At 57.0% G+C, this 23,914-nt stretch overlaps 1 protein-coding gene across 1 annotated transcript in view; it reads right to left on the bottom strand.

The window, feature by feature from the left end:
• Window positions 1-23,158, bottom strand: part of MACF1 (microtubule actin crosslinking factor 1) — a 113,842-nt gene extending 90,684 nt beyond the window's left edge. The window contains 14 exon segments of the mRNA XM_054517241.1: window positions 438-714; window positions 1,755-1,909; window positions 3,123-3,216; window positions 3,299-3,426; window positions 3,650-3,745; window positions 3,851-3,970; window positions 4,344-4,450; window positions 4,543-4,655; window positions 5,258-5,424; window positions 11,287-11,379; window positions 12,749-12,826; window positions 15,642-15,731; window positions 17,044-17,105; window positions 23,056-23,158. Coding sequence (XP_054373216.1) covers window positions 438-714; window positions 1,755-1,909; window positions 3,123-3,216; window positions 3,299-3,426; window positions 3,650-3,745; window positions 3,851-3,970; window positions 4,344-4,450; window positions 4,543-4,655; window positions 5,258-5,424; window positions 11,287-11,379; window positions 12,749-12,826; window positions 15,642-15,731; window positions 17,044-17,105; window positions 23,056-23,158 — 1,683 coding nt within the window.
• Window positions 23,159-23,914: the final 756 nt, after the last annotated feature.

Below are 23,914 nucleotides of genomic sequence, written 5' to 3'. Positions count from 1 at the left end.
CAGCACTGCTCATTCTGCTCTCAAAGGGACACCAGGAATCCTCCCAGGTCACTCCAGAGGGAACAAACACCTCCCAGTCTTGGTAGAAGATCCTAAGCCAGTGCTCCAACTCTGAATATTTCTGGGACAGCCTACACAAGGTTCCCACCCACGTGGGAAAGTGACTGCATCAGCACAGATCTGCTTCCAGCTTTGAAAGGCTCCTGTGATCCCCACTGGCCAGCAGGACCACAAGAGAGAAAACCCAGCTCCAGCTTTGAGAGGCTCCTGTGATCCCCACTGGCCAGCAGGACCACAAGAGAGAAAACCCAGCTCCAGACAGAAGCCTCAGATCTCCAAAAACGACAAACCACCAAAGCAACTATTCACAGATAAAGGCAGGAAAAGGCCTGGGGGCAGCTTCCCACATCAGGAGGTTTGGCCCAGCATCTCCTCACCTGCATCTCCTCCACCCAGGCCAGCAGCTCATAGACGAAGCGAAGGCTGCCTTCATCTTCAGAGGAGGAGATGGCCACCAGCTCTGTCCTGGTCATGGGCTTCCTGAACCAGGAGGCCGAGGAGGTGTGGAGCCCCTTGGTCAGGGACTCGCCCTTCAGGTGTGTCGTGCTCAGTGTGGACGTGGGCACCAGCTCCAGGGTGGAGAAATGGCCCTTCCTGTACAGGTTGGTGCACTCCAACCTCAGCGTCACCAGCTCGTCCTGCAGCCTCATGATCCTGGGGAAGCAAGCAAGCAGTGGGTAAGGATGGGAATGTGTCACAGAGCGACAGAACTCTCCTTGGTCTCCTTGAAAAGGAAATAAGCCCAGATGTTTCTCTCCTCCATTAGATAAAGACACCTCATAGCACCTGGGGGACTTCACCTCAAACTTAAGGGTGGCCAATTGGGCAGGAGCCAAAAAGTCCCACCTGAGCAATTTACTAGAAAAAGAATATAACAAATAAACTAATTGCTTTTGTGAGGTGTTTTAGTAGGAGCAAGGATCTCTTGCATCTGGCTGGGTTTTTCTCTGTAAAGAGTTTTGTTATTTTGCCTTTTAATAAAACTTTTCTGTTTCCAACACTACCACAGAACCCGTCCTGCTGATTTTGTGCCTTCTAAGGCAGCTGAGCTATCTTGGGTGTGAAATAAATCTCCAAGAGCTTATGAGACCTGGCTCAAGGAGACCATATATCAGGTAAGGAGATGGACACGTGTGTCACCATGATATTTTCTGAAAAATCCCTTTGCCAGGACTTTCCTCCTGAGAAGCTGAGAAGCCTCAGAAAAAAAACTTAAACAACAATTACCTGATTGCTTGGAATGTGGTTTGGGGGTTGCTTACCAACAAGTGCATTTTGGATTGGTTCCATGTGAATTGTTTTAATTTAATAAACAATCCCTGTCCAGCTGTGTCAGGACTCTGATCAGTCACAAGTTTTTATTCTCATTCTTGTCTAAACTTCTGATGTCTCCTTTCTCTTTCTTTAGTATAGTTTTAATATATCAATATAATATAATATATAAGTATAATATAAATATAATATATAAGTATAATATAATATATCATAAAATAACAAATCAGCCTTCTCATTTGTTATTTTATGATATGATTTGGAGTCAATTCTCATCTCTCACTTCATCCTGGGGACCCTCAAAACACCACAGCAATCGGTGACCACACACGTGCCCCACACAGAGGGGCTGTGCAGCCCCTGAGGGGCTGTGCCCCACACAGAGGGGCTGTGCAGGCCCTGAGGAAGCTTCTCAAGGTCACCTGAACACCAGCTCCTCCAGCTGGTAGTAGTTCTCGTCGCGGAGGATCTGCACGTCCACCTGGAGCTGGCGGATGAGCCCCTCGCTCTCCTGCAGGAACGCCACCACGTCCGCCTCGTGCTGCACCGGCTGGCCTGCCTCCAGGTGAGCAGCATCCTGCGGGGACAGGGGACGCTCAGGAGGAGTCCCCTCAGCCCTGAGTGGGGCTGAGAGGCACAGGGTGCTGGGTCACAGCATCCCCTGCCACCGCCCCCCGTCACGTCCTTCTCCGCACCCTTCCCTTTTCCCCCAACGTGGAGCTGCTCCATGGCTGGAGGTCAGGGACAGAGAGAGCTCCTCTCCAAGTGTTTTCCTGCTTCTTAAGTTGGTGTTTTTTACAACACCTCCAGGTGGAGCTCCCCTGCCACACCTGCAGCCCCAACAAGAGATATTGGTGGTGGTCTGTTACGGACACATTTTCATGAAAAATCTTTTTGTTAGGATTTTTTTCTCCTGAGAAGCTGAGAGGTCTTAGAAACAAAATGTAAACAATGATTTTCTGCTGCTGTGGAATGCAACAGGGGCACTTTGGTTGGTCTCATGTCGTTGTTTTTAATTAATGGCCAATCACAGTCCAGCTGTCTCAGACTCTCTAATCAATCACAAAATTTTATTATCATTCCATTCCTTTCCTTTCAAGCCTTCTGATGAAATCCTTTCTTCTATTCTTTAGTGTAGTTTTAATAAATCATTTTCTTTTAATATAATATCTATAATAAAATAATAAATCAGCCTTCCGAAACATGGAGTCAAGATTCTCATCCTGAGAGCCCTGTAAACACCACCACAGTGGTCCCTTCTCACTGCCCACCCTGGGTGCTGCTGGGTGGCAGTGACCATTCCAGAAGCCCCAGGTGTCCGAGAGTGCTGGGGCTCCTGGTATCTCTTTTCTCCTATAACAAAGAAAATCTCTTCAGAAACCTGTTCCCTACCCAGGGTCTGCCACTGAGTCCTTTCCACCAGGCAAATAAAACAGATTTTGGGGGTTTTAAGCCTCATTATACAACAAAAAATATTCAACAAGCTGTTCCAGAAGTGCTGTTCTCCTCCACACCAGCACCTCTGCAGATGTCCAGCCCCACTTACTGCATTCCCAGAGACAAGCCCATTCCCCATCTCTGTCCTCAAGGTCATCTGTGGATCACCAAATTTCTGCCACCACCTCTACAGCACCTCTGGGACAGGCTCAAGGGCAGAAAAGAAAGGAAAACGTTCCAGGGGGAACCCACCACCCCAGGCAGAAGAGAGGAGAGGAGATGGACACAAAACAAGAGCAGGAAAACAACAAATCAATAAAATCAGGAGGGGCAAACCCCCACTCCCCACTCACTGCCTGTAGCGTGTTCTTCGCCAGGGTGAGCTTTTCTTCACAGCTCAGAGCACCATTCTGGATTTTGTTAGCGATTTGTAGCAGCAATTCCAGCCTGGAATGACAGACGGAGGTGAGAGAGGGGTTTTGGAAGAGGAAGGAGCAGGGGACGTCCCTGCCAGGGGCACAGCACCCACCTCTCCACCGCCGGCCGCAGGAGCTTCTCGCGCTCCAGCATCTCAATGATGAGCTTGCCCCACTCCTCCTCCACATCGTTGGGGTGGTAGCCCTGGGGCAGCTTGATGCGTCCAAATTCAATCCAAACCTGAGGGAAACATCAGCAGAACTGCATTTCTGCTGGGAATTACAGCAAGGGAAGAGGGGCTCTGCCTCAGCTCCTGCAGCGAGCTGCTCATTGCCTGGTTTATCCTGAGGGGTGTTCCCACTTCTCCACTCCAAAATAAACCTGAACTGAGCACAGTTCAGTCTTGCTGAAAAAGCACAGCATTCCCACCTACCAGCCTCTGGGCAGCCAGGATGATCCTTACCTCTAGCAGTTTGTAGAGCTCCTCTATCTGTCCTTTTTCCTGCTCCTTTGCTGGGATTTCAGTTTCTTTGAAGTGTATGTACTGGTTATAAAGTGCCTGGGATGAGAAAGGCTCATCAGGAACCACCCTGGGGATTGCCACCACCCATCCCTCAGCACTGGACACGGCACACACTGAGGAGAGACCTTGTCCAGGACCTACCTTTAGCTCTACAGGGTTCTGGGGGAAGGATTTGTCTGACATGAGTATCGTGTGCTGCTTGATCCACGAGATGAGGGACTCCACACGGGTCTGGTACTCCAGCCACCTCGAATCCACCTCCTGTGGGGTGAGAGTGTCTTTGCCAGCACTGCTGGTGGGCAAATCACAGAGAACTGAGGTGCTACAGACAAACTACAGGGTGGATCGTGTGCCAGGGCTTCCTGCTGTGATGCCATCCCAAGTACAGAGAGGAGGAGGAGGATCCTCCTTGCCAGTTGCTCTCTCTAAGCTCAGCTTTTTTCCTCCAGAGCCTGGGCAGTGCTGTGGCTTTACAGACACCCCAGCAGTTCATAGGGCAGACACCATAATGGGGTCCTCCTCCCTCTCCTCAGCCCTCTTCCACAGGCAACAGACCCTTCCCCAAACCCTGCCCACAACCCCCAGCTGCCTCCAAAAAGGCTGTCCCAGCCTCCCAGCCCTCAGCAGTGCTTACAATGGCGCTGATCCCTTCTCCTCCCTCGGGGACTTTGGGAAAGGCATCGTAGATTGAAGACACGTAAGTTATCACAGATTTCTCATCTGGAGAGGGAACGTCCACATCTGGCAGGAGAGAATCAGAAAGGCAGTGAGGAAAGGGAGTGGGAAGAGAAGCTGGCATGTCCCTGCACTGGTCTCATGCCCTGGGCCCCCACCTTCAGCATCCAGCAGCCGTGTGACCCCCAGGCGCTCGGCGATCTCAAAGGCCTGCTCCAGGTTCTCCCGGTTGCTCTGGATCTGCACCCTCTCCATGTCCACCAGATCTGGCCTGCAAGACACGCCCCAGAGTGACAACCAGCACCAGGTGGCCAGGGCAGAGCGTCCTGGGTGGGCATCACTGCCGTGGGTGGCTCCCAGGGTTGGCCTGAGCTCCTGTTCCAGGGTGGGGGCTCTCCAAGGGGACTGGGCTGCAGCACTTCCCTGGCTCATCCCCCTTGGGAAGGGGGCTTCAGGCTGCAAAGAAAAACCTCTTGGTGCCAGCAGGGGAAGAAGGAATCAAGAGAGGATTAACTGCTGCTTGGGAGACCTCCAAGATCCTTGGATAAAAGCATGGATGGAAGTGCTGCTGTTCATGGAGAGCAAAAGGGCAGCACTGCAACACTCAAGAGTTTTAAAGCTTTTCATTTCTGCCTCTCTCCCCAGCCTCAACAAGATTTTTTTCCCTGATGTATCTTTTGCTCATTCCAAGCATCCCCCCCCTCCACAGCTACCTGGCAGAAGAGAGAATTCCAGGTATAAAAGACATTCCTCCCTGCCACATCTCCAAGTAATCCAGCCCATCACTGAACCACAGTGGTGGGCAGAGACCCCTGGGAGAGCCTCATCCCTTCTCCCACCCTCATGACACTCCCACTGCTGCTTCCTGCCTACCTGTATCTGTGGATGAGGGCGTTGAACATCTTGCCATCGCTCCAGCAGGAGGAGAAGTTGGTGCACTTCAGCCCGATGTAACCTGCTGTCACCTTCTGTGTCCACAGCAGGAGCTTCTCCTTGGCTGACATATCCCCCAGCTCCCCACTGATGTAGATGTCAGAGATCTGTAAGGAAGCAGCACAGCCATGGGAGGATGCAGGAGCAGGGAAGCCTCCACCAGGCACATCCAGTTCCTGTGAACTTGCCCCAGACCTGGCTACCAGAAAGGGCAGGAGGCAACTTGTGGTCACCATGGGGAGAGGGGACCCTGTGACCAAGGAACTTGGGAAGGGACCACAGGATCTGCACGGTGTGGTTTGGGCAGGCTGGAGATCCAAACAGGCAGAGCCAGACATTCTCTAAGCCCATTTCACAGAGCCACCAGGTGCTGCTTGGCCACACAGCCCAGCCCAGCCGGGACCCGAGCTGACACCACCAAACCCCAGCTCCCAACAACCACCAGAGCCACTCCCTCTGCACCATCCCTGTCCCCACAGACAGGGACACACCTCACTGGGAACACAATGTCCTGGAGAGAGGAGGCTCCAGGCAGGTCCCTTCCTGCCTCTCCCTGCTCCAAACACACCGTGCACCCTCCTGTACCCTCACTGCTCCTGCCCAGCACCCAGCACCCTCAGGCACCCGGGGCTCCTGGAATGGTCTCTGCCACCCAGCAGCACCCAGGGTGGGCAAGGAGAAGGGACCACCACCAGTATCTCTTGTTGGGGCTGCAGGTGTGGCAGGGGAGCTCCACCTGGAGCAGCCTGTTGTAAAAAACACCAACTTAAGAAGCGGGAAAACACCTGGAGAGGAGCTCTCCGACCTCCAGCCATGGAGCAGCTCCACGTTGGGGGAAAAGGGAAGGAAGGGGAGAAGGATGTGACATCCCCCCCTCTGCCCGGCTGGTGGCAGGGGGTGCTGTGACCCAGTTCCCAACAAAAGACGGCGACAGTCACGGACCCCTCAGACAGGACTGGCTGCGAATCCCAGACTGGCACGTGACACCACGCACGTGTCCCCGCATGCCAGCAAATTCCCGACTGGCACGGCTTCCTTCTCACCCTCCCCCAGCTCCCCACTTAGTACAATTACCTCCCCTTAATTAAGGGGAGGACAAAGGGGAGGGTGGGAGCTGCTCGGATTTAACGGGGTGCCCACGGAAAGGCAACGCAGGCTGTTTGCTTCCCGGATTCCTCCTCTCGGCATCGCAGGAGCAGGTGTGCCAGCACCCAGCCCTGAAAACACCCAAATCCCTCCCCAAAACACGCTCAGCTGGGTGCTGGCAGCGCTCGGGGCTGTCAGACATCCCTGAGCAGGCAGGAGACAGGGACCTGCGGGATTAGCGTCTGTCCCGCCCCGCCGGTGTCATTGGTATGCTGCAGCTCACCTCCCTCTCCAGCCTGACATGCTCATCACACATAAAACTGCTCTTTGTCAGCTGCTGCCACGCTGCTGGAGCTGCCTTTAACTCCTCCAGCCCCGGGGCTGCCTTTCCCCAGGGGTGTCGAGAACGGGCACCTGGTGGCAGAGCTGGGATGGGGATGGATGGGACCAGGTGCTGGGTGAGCAGCAGGATGGGACTCTCCACACCTCCAGGGAGGAACCACAAAGCTCCCTCTGCTCAGCACCCCTTTATTAATTACCTGATGGCTCTTAATTAAGAGCAGAATGAACCCTACTGTGAACCCACCCACCAGCTGTGCCCCACCCAGGGCTCTCCAGCAGTGCTGCCCATCCAGGAGCACCTCACAGCACCCTGATCTGATAAATCCTTTATTTTTAATCCCTGACACAGCACTGAGGGTCTCCAAGCACTGGGCCTGTTCCCTGAGAGCATCCTTGAGGGAAACTCTCCCAGAGATGTGCTTATGGAGGTGCAGGGTGTGGCACCAGCTCCACCCTCCTTTCTTCACATGTCTGTGACAGGACAAAGATTTAGGGAGGCACCAGCAAGAAAAGAGAGTGGAAACTCGCAGGACTTGGGGCCAAACCCTTCCAGCAACAGCTTTGTGCATCAAGCAACTGGTGGCAGGATGCTGAAGGCCACATGGTGGCTGTGACAGTGGTCCCAACCTGACAAAGGCATCAGGGCCACAGCCCCTTGGACCACACACTTGTCCTGGGGCATTCACAGCTTGACCAGACCCAAGGGCACCTTTGCCCCACGCTGTCACCCCCAAAACAGTGACCAGCAAGCAGCAACAGGCTCTGAAACACAGCACCAATCCCTCCTGTTCCTCCTGGAGACCCCTCAGAGCAGGCAGAGCCCCCACGTCTCCATGCTCATCCTGCTGCCATCCATCCTGCATGGGCAGCAGGAAGGGGACACCCCAAATTCACACCCTGAGGGCACGAGTGGCAGTGGTGACAGCAGCCACCAGCCGCACCCACTGGATCCAGGAGCTGTCACTCCCAGCCTGCCTGTGCCAGGAGCAGGGGACGGGACAGCTCAGTCCCCAAGGGACACTTTCCCAGTGGAGATGCTGCAGGGGAAAAGCCTCAGGAGCTTTCTGCCCCTGCCACAGCACGAGACTGTCCCATTGCCGAAATGACCGTACGCAGGAGCCACCAAGATCTGGGGATCCCTGAGCCAGGTCCCCCCCACCCCGCTCCGGAAAGGGGGCTTGGGCACACTCACACACTGACCATTGCTCCGGCTGTCCCCGAGCTCCCCCTGCAAGCCCGGCCCTCCAGAGCGAGCCTGAGGCCACCATCGGAGGGTGACACCGTGGTCCCACCAGCTCCTGTGCCCTTGGCCGGCCGCTCGCTGCCGTACCCCGAGGAGCTGCGGGCCGCGCTGCCGCTGAAGGAGGAGGGGCTGCGGGAAGCCGCCAGCCCGGCACCATCTCCCTCCGAGGGCAGCCCCGAGCTTCTCCCCACGCTGGGGTTTTCCAGCTGATCCACCATGGGGGACGGCGTGGACAGCTCGGACACGGTGCCCGGCTCTGCGGCGGAGGAGCAGGTCCAGGCGGCGCTGGAGCTGGGATCATCGCTGCCTCCTTTCCCCCACGCATCCCGGGCCGCTGGCTCCTGGCCGGGCACGGCGCTGGCCGGGGACAGGAGTGTCCCAGCACGGCCATCGGTCCCTGCGCGCAGCGGCAGCAGCACAGCCCGGCAGCTGCCGCTCCTCTGCAGCTCGACCAGGCGGCTCACCGCCTTCTCGCAGTCCCTCTCGGCCGGGTTCTCCAGCAGGCGGGCGATGACGGTGGTGCCTTCCTCCCGGGCAGCTCCCGCCACACCCGGCCGCTGCGGCTCCAGCACCAGGCGCGCTTTCTGCAGCTCGCCCTGGAAGCGCTCCTTCACCTGCACGATGATGCCGGGGTGCAGCGACCCCGCATCGGGGTCCCGGCTGCCGGAGGGCTCCTCCTCTCCTCCCTCCTGCCCTGGGGATGCCTTCGATTTGAGCGCCTCATCCTCATCCTCGGCCACCTCCAGCGCCGGCGGCTCCTCCTGCGGGGCTGCCTCGGGCATCGCTCTCCTCTTCCCTCTCCGCCTCCGTTTGAAGCGCACCCTTTTTTTGGGAGACAGCGGTGCCTTCCCCACAGCTTTTTCCTTCTGCTCTTTAACGCAGCCCAGCGAATTCCCCATCTCCTCCTGCTCGGTGCCGGCAGGAAGGCAGCTGAGCGAGTCGCCGGCTCCCGAATAAATCCCAACCCGGGCTTCATCGGATCAAACGCGGCGTTCCACCGAGTGCCCCTTGTCGCCGTCCCCTCCCGCCAGCCCTGCCGCCACCGCCGCCGCTCCAGACAGCCATCTTACAGCCTGGGCGCTGCGAGAAGACAAATTCAAAGCATCTCACTGCAGTTCAGAAATCACTTGACCTAAAAGCAGAGGGAGCGGGGATTGGCTGCGGCGTCCTTCTCTCCAAATATGAGGTAATTGGAGCACGGCCCTTGCCAACACAAACAGGGGAGCAGGAATCAGGCGGCGGAGCGAGGAGGGGAGAGCGGGAGAGGGTGGGGAAGACGGGGATAAAACACAGAACCTAAGGAAGGTTGGCAAAGGTAGAATAAAGGAAGGGGTGGGAGAGAAATGGGAAGGGAAAGAAAAAAAAAAAAAAAAAAGCAGGGAGGAGTCAGAGTGACTCTGCATGCTCGCCAGCCGGCTCCGCAGGGCTGCTTCTCTCCAGTTCGGAAGGTTTGCTCCTTCATTCTTCATTCTTGATTCCGGGAGCCCCAAAAGCCCAACTCATGTGCTCACTGTGCTGCCAGGCTCACCCAGTCTGGGGCGCAGAGGTGCCCTGAGGACCCAGCATCGCTCCAGGGAGCTGCAGCCAGAGGGTCCCAGCAGGAACGGGAGGGTGATGCTGCCCAGCCCAGTCTGGCCCCAGTCCTGCCTCTCTCCTGGGGTTCCTGCCCCAAACGCCTCCCAGGGCAGGGGTTTGAGGGGCATGGAGCACCCCAACTCTGCCTGCCAGCTCAGAGGGACCAGGGTAGGGTAACACGCACCAAAAGTGGGGGTGAGACAAAAATTGGGGAGCAGGGGGCATAAAGATGGGGGGACTGAGCTCAGCCCCAGGAAGCAGGGAGACATTCAATGAGGAAATGCTCAACGAGGAAATGCTCAACACGGAGCAATCCAGAAGATGACTAAGGGAAACCAGTGAGCACAAGAGCTCTCAGGACACGAGGAAAAGCCCCCAGGGCACCAAGGCACCCTCCTCATCTTCACCACGCCAGAGCTGGCAGAGCCTGAGCTCCACAGCAGCACCATCCCATCCCCAAACCTCCTCTCTGGGGCTCTCCCAGCCGCCTGCCCCCAGGCAGCAGCACTGGGACACTAAGGGAGATTAAGAGGTTCACAATGGAGCTACAACCCCAGAAAAAATCCCGTTAGTGCAGCGGGAGCAGGACACACAGGCTCGCAGCACCCGCCCCGCTCCCGTGTCACCCACGCCAGGGTGGCAGTGTCCCCTCCCAGCCAGGCACGGAGGGCACCCAGGACCTCCTGATGTCCCTCTCCTGCAACAGAGGATGCACCAGGGCTGGTTGGCCACAGGGACAGCGGGGACAAGATGCCACAGCCAGGGCCCCACGGAGGAGATGACAGCAGTGACTCATCAGCATCCAGAGCCTGACCCCTGGGAAGAGCCTCGTCAGCAGCCCCACACCCAGCTCAGCCCCAGGCTGCCACCAAAAGCCTCTCCCTGAGGCACTGCCCAGCCTCCAAAACATACAATCTTCCAGTGCAATCTTCCTTAAGAGTCTCACAGCCAGCACAAGTCCTGTCTGGAGGATGCCAGCAGGGATAAGGCAGGGAGCTGGGATACAGCAAATCCTACAGAGCTGATGCCACATGGCCAACGAGCTGCTGACAGCAGCACTGCCCAGCAAACCCCAAATGCCAACTCACTGATGGGCACACATCACCCCCCGAGGCCATCACACCCCAAATGCCAACTCACTGATGGGCACATATCACCCCCCTGAGGCCATCAAACCCCAAATGCCAACTCAATGATGGGCACACGTCACTCCCCGAGGCCCATCAGAGTTACAACTGGATAATTTGAAGCTACTGAAGACCCAAAACTCCGCTTTTCCAACAGCATCTCTAACACACAATTGCTGGAGACAGTCCCAGGTCAGGGCACTTCTGCCATCCCTGTGCTGTCACCCAGCTGACACATTCCATCCCAGTGAGAAGTTCTGTGGCTGCACTGACCACCCAAAGGGCCAGGAGTGCCTTGGGATAAAAGCCCTGGCCCCTTCCAAATTTGCTCTTCCCCTCCAGAGACTCCAGCTGAGCAAACAGGCACGGCCAACAACCCCGGGAGGCCACGGCACACAACCCATCATTAATGATTTCATTATGCAAATGACGAGGGGAGGCTGCTGCTGTTCTCCCAGCATGGTCTCCATGACACTGCCACGAACCTCCAGACCCATCCATGTGCTGACATCTCCATGGAAAATGCAGAAAAACAAGGATTCCATAGCTCCTGACGCCCGCCCCGCGCCCTCCAGCAGGAAAATCCCATGTCCTACCTGGAAGTGGAGGATGATGGTCCAGATGAGCCCCAGGGTGAGCTTGGGGTTGCCATCTGTGATGTCATCATTGCGGATATTCACCAGTTTCACCTGGAAAAAAAAAGGCAAACGGGGTTAAAGCTTCCCATCAGCCTCGCCCGGAGAGCAGGGGGACACGGCCCCACCACGCTGTCCCCAGGGCCACCCCTGGCACGCCAGTGAGGAACAGGCACACAGGAAGATCCCAGGGCTTCCCAAAGAGGCAGGGATGCCACCTCATCTCCCGGCTTGGGGAGGATTTTTCCATGTCTCCAGCACTCTCCATCCTGAAGTGCTTTCCCAGCACTTAATGGCTTTACTTCAGCTCACAGAGCAGAGTCCCCAAAGCCCTGAGCACTGGTGCATAATTGAAGAGCTACAGAGCACAGAGAGTGGGCAAAAAGGGGATGACCAAGCTTTAACTCCAGCCTGGGCTCAAAACCCAGCTCTAATGAAGGCAGGAACACCCTCACTCCTCCCCTGGGGGAGTCTCCTCTCCCCAGCACTCCAGGGACCCCACGGATCATTCCCTGGCAGGAGTTCTGGGCTAAGATCCCAGCAAGGCCACCACACTTCAAAGGAAAAAGCTGTTTCATCCAAGTGGAGAAACAAGTTCCCCAGAGCCCTTGGCAAAATGTCTCTATCAAGAAGCTGAGGAGGAGGAGGAGGAGGAGGAGGAGGAGGGGGGCTGGAAGCAGCTCGCCCTCCCTGGAGTAGGGAATGTGCTCAAATTTATTCCATGCCCTCAGGCCAGCAGCGAGGGAGAAAAGTCTCTGCTTCAGCATGAACTGGTACCATTTATCATCACCATCATCATCATCACCTTGGCATATCTGGGAGCATCACGGTGGGGAGGACCTGGCCCAACAGGCAGAACGGGACACCCAGCCCCTGGGGCTGTGGGGGCTCCACCTGCAGAGCCAGCAAGTCTCGGGATGCATCCCATTGCTCTGCCCAGGGCTGTGCAGCTCCCAAAAGCCTGGTGGAGAGAGCCTGTCCTCCAGAAACTGGGGGATAATAAGTCCATGCTGATCTCCAGAGGAGTGCCAGCCCCGAGGTCAAGGCTGTGTGGGCTGGGCAGAGCCAGCTGCCACATGTCCCCAGAAACTGGTGGGAAGGCCCGGACGTGCCACAGCCACCCATCCCCACAGCCAGGGAGCCCCAGGGGAGCCTTTCTGGGGTGCAGAAGTGACATTTGCCAACCCCTTCTCAGAGCTGGGGTCAGGTCCCTTTTCCACAGTGGTTTTTGTGTGCAGGGGTGGTTTCCAGAGGCACGACAGCCACAGGGAAAATCCCCCTGCAATCCATCCTCTCCATCAGCGCCGCAGAGACGGGCACACCCCAGCACAGGCTGCTCCTCCGCTCCTTCCAAAGCCTCAGACAAGACAAAGGATGCACAGAACCACCCAGCTCTGCTGGATGAGCTTTTATCAGCCCTCACCTGTCGCTGCTTCAGGAAATCCAGGGCAATCTGCACGTTCTGCAGGCGGTGGAAGCGCATCCGCCCCTTCTCACGCGGCTGCAAGACACAAGGCAGCGATTTTAGGTCAGGCTGCTGGTGGGGCCGGGCTGGCAGCACCCCACATGCACAGTGACCCCCCTGGGAGCTGTCAGCGTGCTGCTGTGACCCCCTGTGCCCCCCACCACGTCCTGCTTTGCCTTGTTCTGGAGGAAATGAGGTCATTGCTGTGCACAATCCTGCTGGAAGAAGGTTAAAATGCCCTGCTGGGAGATGGAGGTGGGAAGGTGCTGAGATCCAGACCTCTGCTGAGGCCCTGAGGGGCTGTGTCCAGGCCTGGCTCAACCTCTGAGATCCCAGGGCAGGATCTTGCCCAGCTCATGGACAGCCAGACCAGCTGGGAAGAGGGTTCAGCAAAGAACTCAAACAGGACCAGAGTTCAGTTTGTCCAGGTGGAAGAAGAGGCAGGACAGGGGGACTCAGGACAGGGGGACTCAGGACAGGGGGACTCACTCAGGACTGCAGGTCCCCACTGATGGCAGAGGAACCCTGAGCTCAGCACCAGCCCCTGCAGCTCTTCCCACACATGGCAGGGGCTGCTGCTCCAGGTACCTCTGAACCCCTTGGGAAGGGGCACAAGGGACACCCTGGGCCTTGCCCATCTCTGCTGAAATTGAGGGATTTCCAGAAGTTTCCATCAGCTGAGCCACGGCCAGGGAAAGGGGATGGGAGGCTTTGAATCAGCAGGAGCAGGAGGAACAACACCCAAAACCAAATCCCAGCCTCAAGATGAGGAATCACCAGGATGTTCATGGAATCACAGGAGCTTTGGGTTGGAAGGGACCTTAAAGACCATCTGATTCCAGCCATGGTGGGGGGACAGAGCCCACAGCCATGTTCTGAACTGCTGGGACACCCCAAGGGCTCTGAGTCACCCTCCTGTTCCAGCCTGAAGGGAAGAGCTGTCCCAGCAGGGAAGAGTTGTATTTGCAAGGGGTAAAGCTGTCCCTGAAAAGGGAAAATCTGCTCCTGCATGGGGAAAATCTGCCCCTGCCAAGGGAAAATCTGCCCCTGCATGGGGAAAATCTGCCCCTGCCAAGGGTAAATCTGTCCCTGCCAAGGGTAAAGCTGTCCCTGCCAAGGGAAAATCTGCCCCTGCCAAGGGAAAATCTGCCCCTGCCAAGGGAAAATCTGCTCCTGCATGGGGAAAATCTGCCCCTGCCAAGGGAAAATCTGTCCCTGCATGGGGAAAATCTGCCCCTGCCAAGGGAAAATCTGCCCCTGCCAAGGGTAAATCTGTCCCTGCCAAGGGAAAGAGCTGTCCCTGCAAGGAGAACACCGCCAGGGTTGCAGGGGACCATCAGGAAGGTGCCACAGCCCCTCCTGCAGCACTCCAGGGAGGTGACAGTGCACAAGGGCATTGTCACCCCAAGCACAAGGGCTGACGAACACATCTGGGCACATTCTGGGCTCTGACCCTCAGCTGGGGCTGTGCTGTGCTCGCTCCCACCCCAGTCCCATGCAGGATCCCAGAAGGTGCCCGTGCCCAGAGCCTGCCCATGCAGTGCCAGGTGTGCAGCCCTCACACGGCCCCGAGCAGCGTGCAGGACCTGTCCCTGTCCCCTCCCGCCCCGTGGAGGGGACACATGCTGTCACAGCAGGTGGGTGGCGTGTCCTGCCTGCAGGCTGACCCCGCAGTGCACACACAGAGCCCAGGAGCACATCCCTGCCCCAGCAGAGCACCCAGGGTTGGGTTTTATCCCAAACCCCCACTGGGATGGCACTGGATGATCTGGTGGCACTGCCAGGGAGCTGCTGCTGTGGCCAGGGGCAGGCTCAACCTACTTCTTCATCATCATCATCTTCCTCCTCCTCGCTGCTCGCACGGCACCAGGCTGGTGCTGTCACCAGGCGAAGGCTCCACTGAGCTGGTGGCTCTACAGGCTAAGGAGGATGGGGAGGGTGGCACACAGGGCAGGGACACAGAATGGAAACCAAAATGTGACACCCAGGCACGAGAAAAAAAACGAAAAGAAAAAAGACAGCAACAGGAGAAACACCCAGAAACAAAAAATAAAAGACGGCAACAGCACAGGGTGAGGGTGGCTGAGTCTCCAGCACGCCCTGGGTTCCAACACTGGAATTTCCTCCTGATTTTGGAAGCTGAGGAGCAGGAAGCTGTCTGGATCACAAGTGGAGTGATCCAAGTTTGCAGCCCCCGCAAAATCGGATTTGGCGTCTCCGGAGGGTGCGGAGGGATGTAGGAGATCTTTGCCCAGATCCTATTTTTGGGGGAAACTAAAATAATTCCTGCTGTGCTACGGCAATGGGGATCTTCCCAGAGCTGAGGGAATGTGTCAGTCAGAGAGGGAAGAGGAGGAGGAGGAGGAGGAGGAGGAGGAGGAAGGAGGGGGAACTCTACGATGCTCCAGGCACCAGTGACTGCTACAAACCCAGGAGCTGAGCACGAGGCAGGAGTGTCACATCTGAGATAAACTGCTGGGCACGCTGCCACAGAAGCAGTTTTCGGTTAAATTCTGCTGTTTTCCATGATTTTAAATATGGAGCCGCATCTGGAAGGTGAAGGTGTGTAAAACTTGGCAAGAAGAGGGCTTTGCCCAAGGCACCATAATCAGATGACAAACCAGCCTGAGGAACAGGGGGTTTGAGTAAAAAGAAATAAATAAAAAATACAGTGAAAAATATAATAGTAAATAATAAAATTCATGATAATAAAAGAAACAGTGACGGACATTTGAAACTGAAACCATGGGGTAAGAAAAGACAGCAGATGGCTGGGGGTGAAGAGGAGCAGGGAGAGGATGGAGGGGGTTTAGGGGCACTCCAGAATCCCAGCCCAGCCCTGGGGACTCACCAGCTTCACTCCTGACAGCACTTCCAGGAGGGAGATGAGGTTGTGACCATCTCTCAGGTCTTCATAGAGGTCATTGATGTGCTTGCGCACCTGGGGAGGGGAAAAGCCATCGGTGATGCCAAAATCATCAGCAGGGAAAGGAAAATCATCACCAGGAAAAGCAAAATCATGACCAGGAAAAGCAAAATTATGACCAGGAAAAGCAAAATCATCATCAGGAAAAGCAAAATCATCAGCAGGGAAAGGAAAACCATCAGCAGGGAAAGCAAAATCATCACAAGGGAAAGCAAAATTATGACCAGGAAAAGCAAAATCATAACCAGGGAAAGCAAAATCATGACCAGGGAAAGCAAAATCATCAGCAGGGAAAGGAAAATCATCATCAGGGAAAGCAAAATTATGACCAGGAAAAGCAAAATCATAACCAGGGAAAACAAAATTATGACCAGGAAAAGCAAAATCATGACCAGGGAAAGCAAAATCATCAGCAGGAAAAGCAGCCTCCCCCTTCCCAAAGGGCCTGGCAGAAGCTGCTGCCAATTTCACACACAACATCCAACTGTGACACCATCTGCGCCCCAGGTAACCCCATGATTTTAACTTCTGAATTTAACTTCTCACATTGCTCACATTCCTCCCAAAACGCAGCTCCCACCTGGCACCAGAGCAGCTTTCCATGGGCACCAGGTGCAGCCTCTCTTCCCCCAACACCCAGGGCTTGTCCTGGGGTTTTACCCACTTGGGAATCCCTGGATGTTCTCCCCCAGCAGCCTCAAGATTTTTCTCTGTTTTCCCCTCCTCTGCAAGGTTTAGGAAGCAGCCAAAAGCTTGGCACAGAGCTTTGCAAAGCTGGCAGGAAAACACAGCTGGGACACCTAGTGCTCAAACCATTTTTTTTTTCCTCCTTTTTTTTATTTTATTTTTTTTTGGCAAATGGAGAATTAATTCAAACCCACCCAGCACTAACCAAGAAAGCGGGAGGCACCTCGTGGTGCCACGTTAATCCTGCTTAACAAACTTTGGATCTTGTCTCCATCCTGGAGCATCCTTCAAAGGACAAAAATGACCCCTTTTTCCTGGCTAGGGGATGAGAGGGGGGGATTCAGGATCCCCTCCTTTCCCCCCAGGATGCACAAACCTCATGTTAAGCAAGGAACGGGTGCCCAGGAGGGAAAGGCAAGAAAAGGGATCTGTGGTGATGCTACAGTGCCCTCCAAAGGCTCCAGCACATTTCCAGCACATCCTGCTCTGCTCTGACTCACATGAACACTCAAAACAAACAGTCCTGGCATTAAAGAAAACTTTAAAACCCTTAAAAAGGCATTTATCTGCCAGTCCTGAGCTGCAGCAGGCACAGGGATGGTCATTTCAGTGGCTTTATAACAAAATCCGTGACTCTTACCTTCATCAAGTGTTTATTGACCCATTTAGTGAAGGTTTTCTTTTGGACTCTGTCCCGTTCATCTGTCAAAAGGAGACAAAGGCAGCTCTTGGTCAGTGGTTCTCATGCAGAAACTCAAAGGGCTTTGAAATGAGGGGAAGAGACAGAGGGATGGCCGGCGGTGCCAGCCCAGGGCACAGGGAACAGAGGCAGCTTTTTCAGGGAATGCTGCGGGATGGGGCCGTTCACGAGGCTCCAGCACGGCCCCGGGGTAGGGAAATGCCAGGCACAACCAAATACACCTTTTCTTTTTTTTCTTTTTCCCTGCTGAGAATAAGGATACTCAAGGAAAGCAGCGTGGATGAGTGGGATAGGTACAACCAGAATTCACCCCCTGTGCGCCTCCTCACCTCCCCCAGGGGCAGCACAGGGGGGTTTGCCCAATTTGAGGAGGGTGTCCCCCCCTCTCCTGCCCACTCCTGGAAGGCTTTAGGGTGTTACATAAACCCCCAGATGTCCCGTAACGGGTCCTGGCCGGGTGTGCAATTAGCAGCTTATTCTGCCCCTGTATTTTTGGTTCATTGGATTGCCAGGATTTAATGTTTATTTCTGTCCCACAGCTCAGCCCTGGCCGGACACTGGGAGCTCTGAGTGCTGCCAGGACAGGGTGACAATGTGGGTGCCATCCCCAGGGGTGGCAGGGGGACGGGATGGGACATTTGTGGTGACGCCAAGCAGCAGTGGGGGAGCTCCAGGCAGGCTTTTTGCTCCATGAAAAAAATAATACCAGGGGAAAAGCACAGGCAAACAGGCGAAAGGAGATGGTCCCACAGGGCAGGGGGGTCCCACTCAGCTCCCCAGGTAGTGAGGGGGGCTCAGGGCAGCCCTGTGTCCAGCAGGACTCAACAATGGAGCACAGAGAGATCCCCAGCACCAACCCATGGCACACAACCCCGAGCACTGCATCTCCAGCCCGGAGCACCCCATGGATATTTCAGGAAAGGATGAGCCTTGCTCACCCAAAACACGTCTCTGACATCAGGGTCTACCAGGCAGCAGCACCCCCTGCTTTGTTTTTAAGTCAAAAATCGAGAAAAAGGAAAAAAAAAAAAAACAGCATTTCCCAGGCCAAGCTCCCTAGGACAGCCCCAGAACCCCCTCCTGGGATTGGGGGGGGGTCACTGGGGGTCCCTGCACAGCCCCAGGGACCCTGGGGAAAACCTCCCGATGCCTCCATCCACGCAGACTGGAAAGCACCACCCAACGGCTCTTCCTCTTCCTCACGCACCCTGCGGCTTCCCCCTCTGAGAGCACGGCACACACGTGGCACACGGTGACACGAGCGTCCCCTCCCTGCGTCCCACTCCGTCCCCAGGCCACGGCACAGGAACCAGGAGCCAAAAACCACCCGTGGGCTGAGCCACATCCACCCTCAGCTCCCATCCTGCCAGGCTCCAGCCGTAGGAAGCTGTGTCACCCCCGTTTTTGGTTTTAGGGATTTTCCTGCACCAGACCCCTCCAGATCCACGGTGTCACGTCCCTTCCCAACTCCAGGGAAGCTGTGTCACCCCCACTTCTGTTTTTAGGGATCTCCTGCACCAGACCCCTCCAGATCCGCGGTATCGCATCCCTTCCCAACTCCAGTGCCCGCCGGGGATGGATGGAGCCCGTGGGGATGGACGGAGCCCGTGTGCCCGGGCAGGCAGGGGGTACTGACCGATGCAGCACATCCGGCACACCAGGCAGGCGCTGAGCCGCCTCTTCTCCCCGGCCAGGAGCCGCCTCTCCATGGTCCCGGCCCGGGACGGCGAGCGCTGCTCCCGGCAAAGCCGCAGCACCTGGGGAAGGGTCCTCAGCCGGCACCTCCCGCTGGCCGAGCCCGACCCCGGCGGGTGCGGACGGATGAGTTCAGGGCCACAGCTCCTCCCACCGAGCCACTTCCTACCCTCGGTGCCCTCGGCAAAGCGGGCAGAGGCCGTTCCTCCTCCTCCGCGCCGCCGACCTCGCACCGCTCCCGGCTCCTCCGGCTGCTCCCGGCTCTGCAGAACCCTCCCGAAGCCGGCAGAGCAGCTCGGAGCGCTCCCAGCAGCGAAGGACAGAGCTGCTGCTCCCTCCGGTCCGTGGGGATGAAAGCGATGCCGAGCGCGGTGCGGCTCCCGCAGCCCAAAGCGCGGCGGGGCCGGGATGCGGGGCCGGGATGCGGGACCGGGATGCGGGGCCGGGATGCGGGACCGGGACGCGGGACCGGGATGCGGGGCCGGGATGCGGGACCGGGATGCGGGACCGGGATGCGGAGCCGGGATGCGGGACCGGGATGCGGAGCCGGGATGCGGGGCCGGGATGCGGGACCGGGATGCGGGACCGGGACGCGGGACCGGGATGCGGGGCCGGGATGCGGGACCGGGATGCGGGGCCGGGATGCGGGACCGGGATGCGGGACCGGGATGCGGGAGCGGGATGCGGGGCCGGGATGCGGGAGCGGGATGCGGGGCAGGGATGCGGGAGCGGGATGCGGGCACGGGCTGGTCCCGCAGAGCCGGGCACTGCCCGCTGGCCCCCGCTCTTGGCTTGTTTTTCCTCCTCTTGTTTTCCAGTTAATTGCACCAGGGACGGGAGGGACAATGCCGGGCTGTTCTCTCCCGCCAGCCCGAGGCTTCTGCCCAAATCATGTCCCGGTGCTGGAGCTCGGCACGCGGGGAGATAACGGGGGCCGCCTTATCACCGCCTCCCTTCCTCTTCTTCTAAATATAATCCCCCCGCAGCCCTTTTGCCGGCTGCTGCCCCGGCCTGGAGGGCGAGAGGAGCCGCGCTGCTGCCCCCGAGCATCGCACGGGGACAGAGGATGGATGGATGTCACCATGGATGTCACCATGGATGTCACCATGGATGTCACCATGGATGTCACCGGGTCCCGCACGGACAGTCGGCACTCCAGCGCTGCATCCCAGAAGTGCCCACAGCCCAAAGGCTGCTCCACGAGATCCCTCTTCCCATGTCCTGCAGAAATGGGGTTTTTTCCTCCGGTTTTTTTGCCCTGATTCACCTCCTCCGGGTGGTTCCCGGGCTCTAACCAGATTAAACCTCCCCAGCCCCGGGGCCCGTGCTATCAGCTGAGCTAATAATAATGCTGGTTACTGCTTACTAACAATATTAAGGCATTGCAAGCTTATCTCTGCCCAGCTAATCTTTTCCAGAGTCACCCTGACAAATAACTTGTTGCAATCCCCCCCATGCTCCTTCTCTCCCTGGTCTAGCAGAGGTTTGCTGGCCCCAGCCACCACAAACCCACCCTGTCACCATCCAGGGACAGTCAGCAGGCAGGTAGGGCAGGGAGAGAGGGAAGATTACGGGGAAAAGGAAAGGAAAATCTGTCCCACTCCAAAGACAAGGTAGTGGCAGGAAAAGGGACTGCAGAGCCTCAGGTCCCTCACACACAGGGCTGGTGGCAGTGACACAGGGAGCACCAGCAGCCAACGGAGACCATGAACAGGATCACACGTGGTTTAATTCCCTCCCCACCTCTTCTCCTAACACTGCTCACCAGAGGTCAGCTCACTGCATCCCCAAAAATGGGGATCCCAAAGGAGCAGGGCCACTGTGGCACAAATCCCCCGCAGAGGCTCCAGGGGCACTGGCGGCTGCTCAAGGGGAAGGTGAGGCCTGGGGGTTTTGTTCTGCTACTGAACTCACTCAGTGAAAGGAAACAGGGAGAACCATCCTGCCCCACAGCTGCTGAGGCATCAGCTGAGCACAGACAGAAAAACTCCCACTCCCCATCCTGCCGGACCTCAGCATCCCCAGGCACTTTCCATCGTCACAGGGATGGCTCGCACAGGCGCTGGCTGCCAGAGAACCCCTCCAGCACCACCACAAGGCCCTGCACAGACAATTCCCATCCCATTTGCCTGCAGCAACCTCTGTCCTGGCAGCTCCTGCCTGTCCCCAGCAGCTCCCAACACGTCTGGCCAGGAGCTGCTGCTCCCCCCCCAGATCTCTCCTCCATCATCACCAGCCCTGCTCGCTGTCCCACTCCATCCCTGTGTGTCTCCTCCTGCCTCAGGCTGCTGCCAGAGTCCAGCCCCAGCCCCAGGAACCAGCAGGATAAAAGGTTCCTGGCCAGGCACCATCCCTAATCCCAACCCTGCCTTGGCACCCTCCATCCCACCAACACCCAGTGCTCCCTGGCAGGGCCTTTTACCATCCTTGGGAGGGAACCAGGGGGTTTGGTGCTCCTGGAATAAAGTTGGGAAGTGATTCCCAAACTTCCTCCTGCTGTTAAATCCAAAGGAACACAGGAGACATCAGACAGGGCACTGATCTCACAGAGATCTCGAGGATATCTCCAAGCCCACGCCCAGTGTGAATGTGGGATTAAATAAGAGACAACCATGGCCTAAAGGAGGGGTTGGTTACTTTAAAAAGCCAAAACTCCAAATTTTTAAGCATTGAAACCCAGAGTTTTCCCTTCAAAACAAGCAAAGAATGAGATTGTGCAGGGGGCTTTTTGAACCTGGCACTTCTGAGAGGGGGGATATGCAAAAAAATCTGGCTGGCTGAGGAGCACAAGGTATTTAAAACATGCTGGCTGCCAACTTGAGAGCTGACATAATCCATCATGACAACAGAGCCAACAGGGCAGGATTTACAGAGCCTTTCACCCAGGGAGAGGAAACGGAGCCTGATTCAGCCTGGAAGAATGCAGAAGAGATACCTGTGGTGGAAAAGTATCCAACACCCAGATATTTAATGAGGGAGACACCCGAGATGTGGTGATGCAAAGGAGAGCAGGGCAGATGCTCAGCAGAGCTGTCTGAGCATCACAGAGCAAAAAAAACCTGCTGCAAAATGATTCTGCTCTCCCAGGATTGGGCTTTACCTTCACTTTTCTGGGAAAAAAGTAGTGAAAAAAACCCAGGTTTTGAATATCCTTGCTGCTTGCAACACTGACTCCAGGATTTTTTCAAAAAGGGGTGGAAACATCCCTCCAAGTAGGATGAAGCAGCAGATCAGCATGAGGAAGAAATAGTCCAGTTGGGAAGAATCTAAGAGGTCCCCAAATGGAGCCAAGAACATCCCTGGACCACACCACCCAGCCATGGAGATAAATTAAGGGGGAGGAATTGCAGCAAGGCTGCGTTTAGTGGGTGACAGGGTGCATTCTGCATGACACTTGTGCAATTCCCTCTCAACCTCCCTCTCCCCCAGTAGCTCAGAGGGAGAAAGGAAGAAGCGGATCCCAAAGCGGCATCCAGGGAAAAGCCTGCAGGCGCTGCCCGGCTGCGCAGTCCCGCCCCTTTGCAAGGGAAAAAAAAGGGAAAGAAAAGAGGGAATCGGTCATGGACGCGGGGAAAGGGCCCCATGCGGAGGCACCGGCGAGAACAAGCACGGCTGCAAAGAAAAGAGCGAGGAATCAAAACAAACAAATCCCAGGGGGAAGAGGTCGGGACGGAGAAGGCGCTACTGAGTCCCCGTCTGGGGCCTGGAGCTATCCCACACCCCTGTAACGAATCCTTGCCCTCCTTGAGCAGTCATGTGCGGGCCCTATTTTGGGAAACTGAGGCAGGGTCAGCCCCAGCTGCTCGGAGAGGCCGTGCCAGCCCCAGGAGAAGCTCCCAGGGCCGTGTCTGCCGGTGCTGGGAGCTGACGGAGACTCCGCTGCCACGGACAGGGCTGGGAGGCACCGGGGCACAAGGGAAGGCAGAACCCCGGCCACGCGTGGTGGGATTGTGCCAGACAAAAAGCAAACTCATCTCCCCTCATCCCGGTCACCCCCAGCCCCACACAGGCCGGGAATGGGTGGTGAGGCCGAATTTAGGCTCTCAAATTCTCCCCATTCGGGTTCAGAGCCCCATTTGGGTTCAGAGCCCACGGAGCGTTCCCCGTTGCCGTGTCCTCCTCCCTCCTCCCCACAGCCACGCCTGTCCCTGTCCCTGTCGCTGCCGCGGCTCCTGGGGAGGGACAACAACCCGTGCCAGGTCGTGCCGGCCATTTTAGCACTCCGTGCCCCCCAGCACCCCCCTTTCCCTGCCCTACCTTCCCTGCTCCGGCTCCTCCAGTACAGGACGCCGGCGATGCCCAGGACGTGGCTCAGGACAAAGGCAGCGGGTGGCAGATAGGAGCTCTCCGAGAGAGGCATCGCTTCCTATTCCCGGCCCCTTAACCCGAGCCTTTCCTCCTCCTGCTGGAGCCCGGCATCGCCGGGAGGGCGAGGGGATGGATGGGTGGGTGGGTGGATGGATGGGGGGCTGAGCAGAAACTTCCAAAACTCCCTGCGTGTGCCTCTGCCCGCAGCTGGCCGTGTCCCGTCCCCGGAGCTGGCAGGGCTTGGGACAGCCAGCGCCGCTGGGACTGGGAGATTTGGGAGCTCCAAGAGGGGGCGGGTAAAGGGAGAAAAGCGAGCGTCAGGCCGGCTCAAACATCTTTGCTCGGAGTTCTCGCGGCCAAACTTCGTCGTCGTCGTCCCCCCCCCTCCTCCTTCCCTTCCCCGCTTGAACGTCATCTCCTCAATATCCATTCCCGGCCCCGCTGGGAAGGAGCCGCGGCCGAGGGGATATCGGCGGCGGCAGCCGCCGTGGAGGCATCGCCACAACGCCCCTGAATTCACCGGGGGGGGTTTGGGACAGGCACAAAACCTCAGTGACCCCCCCCCCCCCCATATGGGTGACAGTCAGCAGCGTCCCCTGCCAGCAGCAGCCGGAGGTGCCAAGCGCAGCCGGGACACGGAGACAGCACTTCAGGGGCTTCCAGGCTGGATCCAGCCGTGTCTGCACGCAGGAAACTCTGCCCAGCAAGGGGGTGAAAGCAACGGTGACAGAATTTGGCCTTTTGGGGGTTGAGAGGCACAAGCACATCCCCATCACCCTCCCTGGATGCTCTGAATAATGTAAGAAAA

The sequence above is a fragment of the Molothrus ater genome, chromosome 24 (assembly GCF_012460135.2).
Source record: "Molothrus ater isolate BHLD 08-10-18 breed brown headed cowbird chromosome 24, BPBGC_Mater_1.1, whole genome shotgun sequence".
Classification (NCBI taxonomy): domain Eukaryota; kingdom Metazoa; phylum Chordata; class Aves; order Passeriformes; family Icteridae; genus Molothrus; species Molothrus ater.
This window is presented reverse-complemented; position numbering and strand designations above follow the sequence as displayed.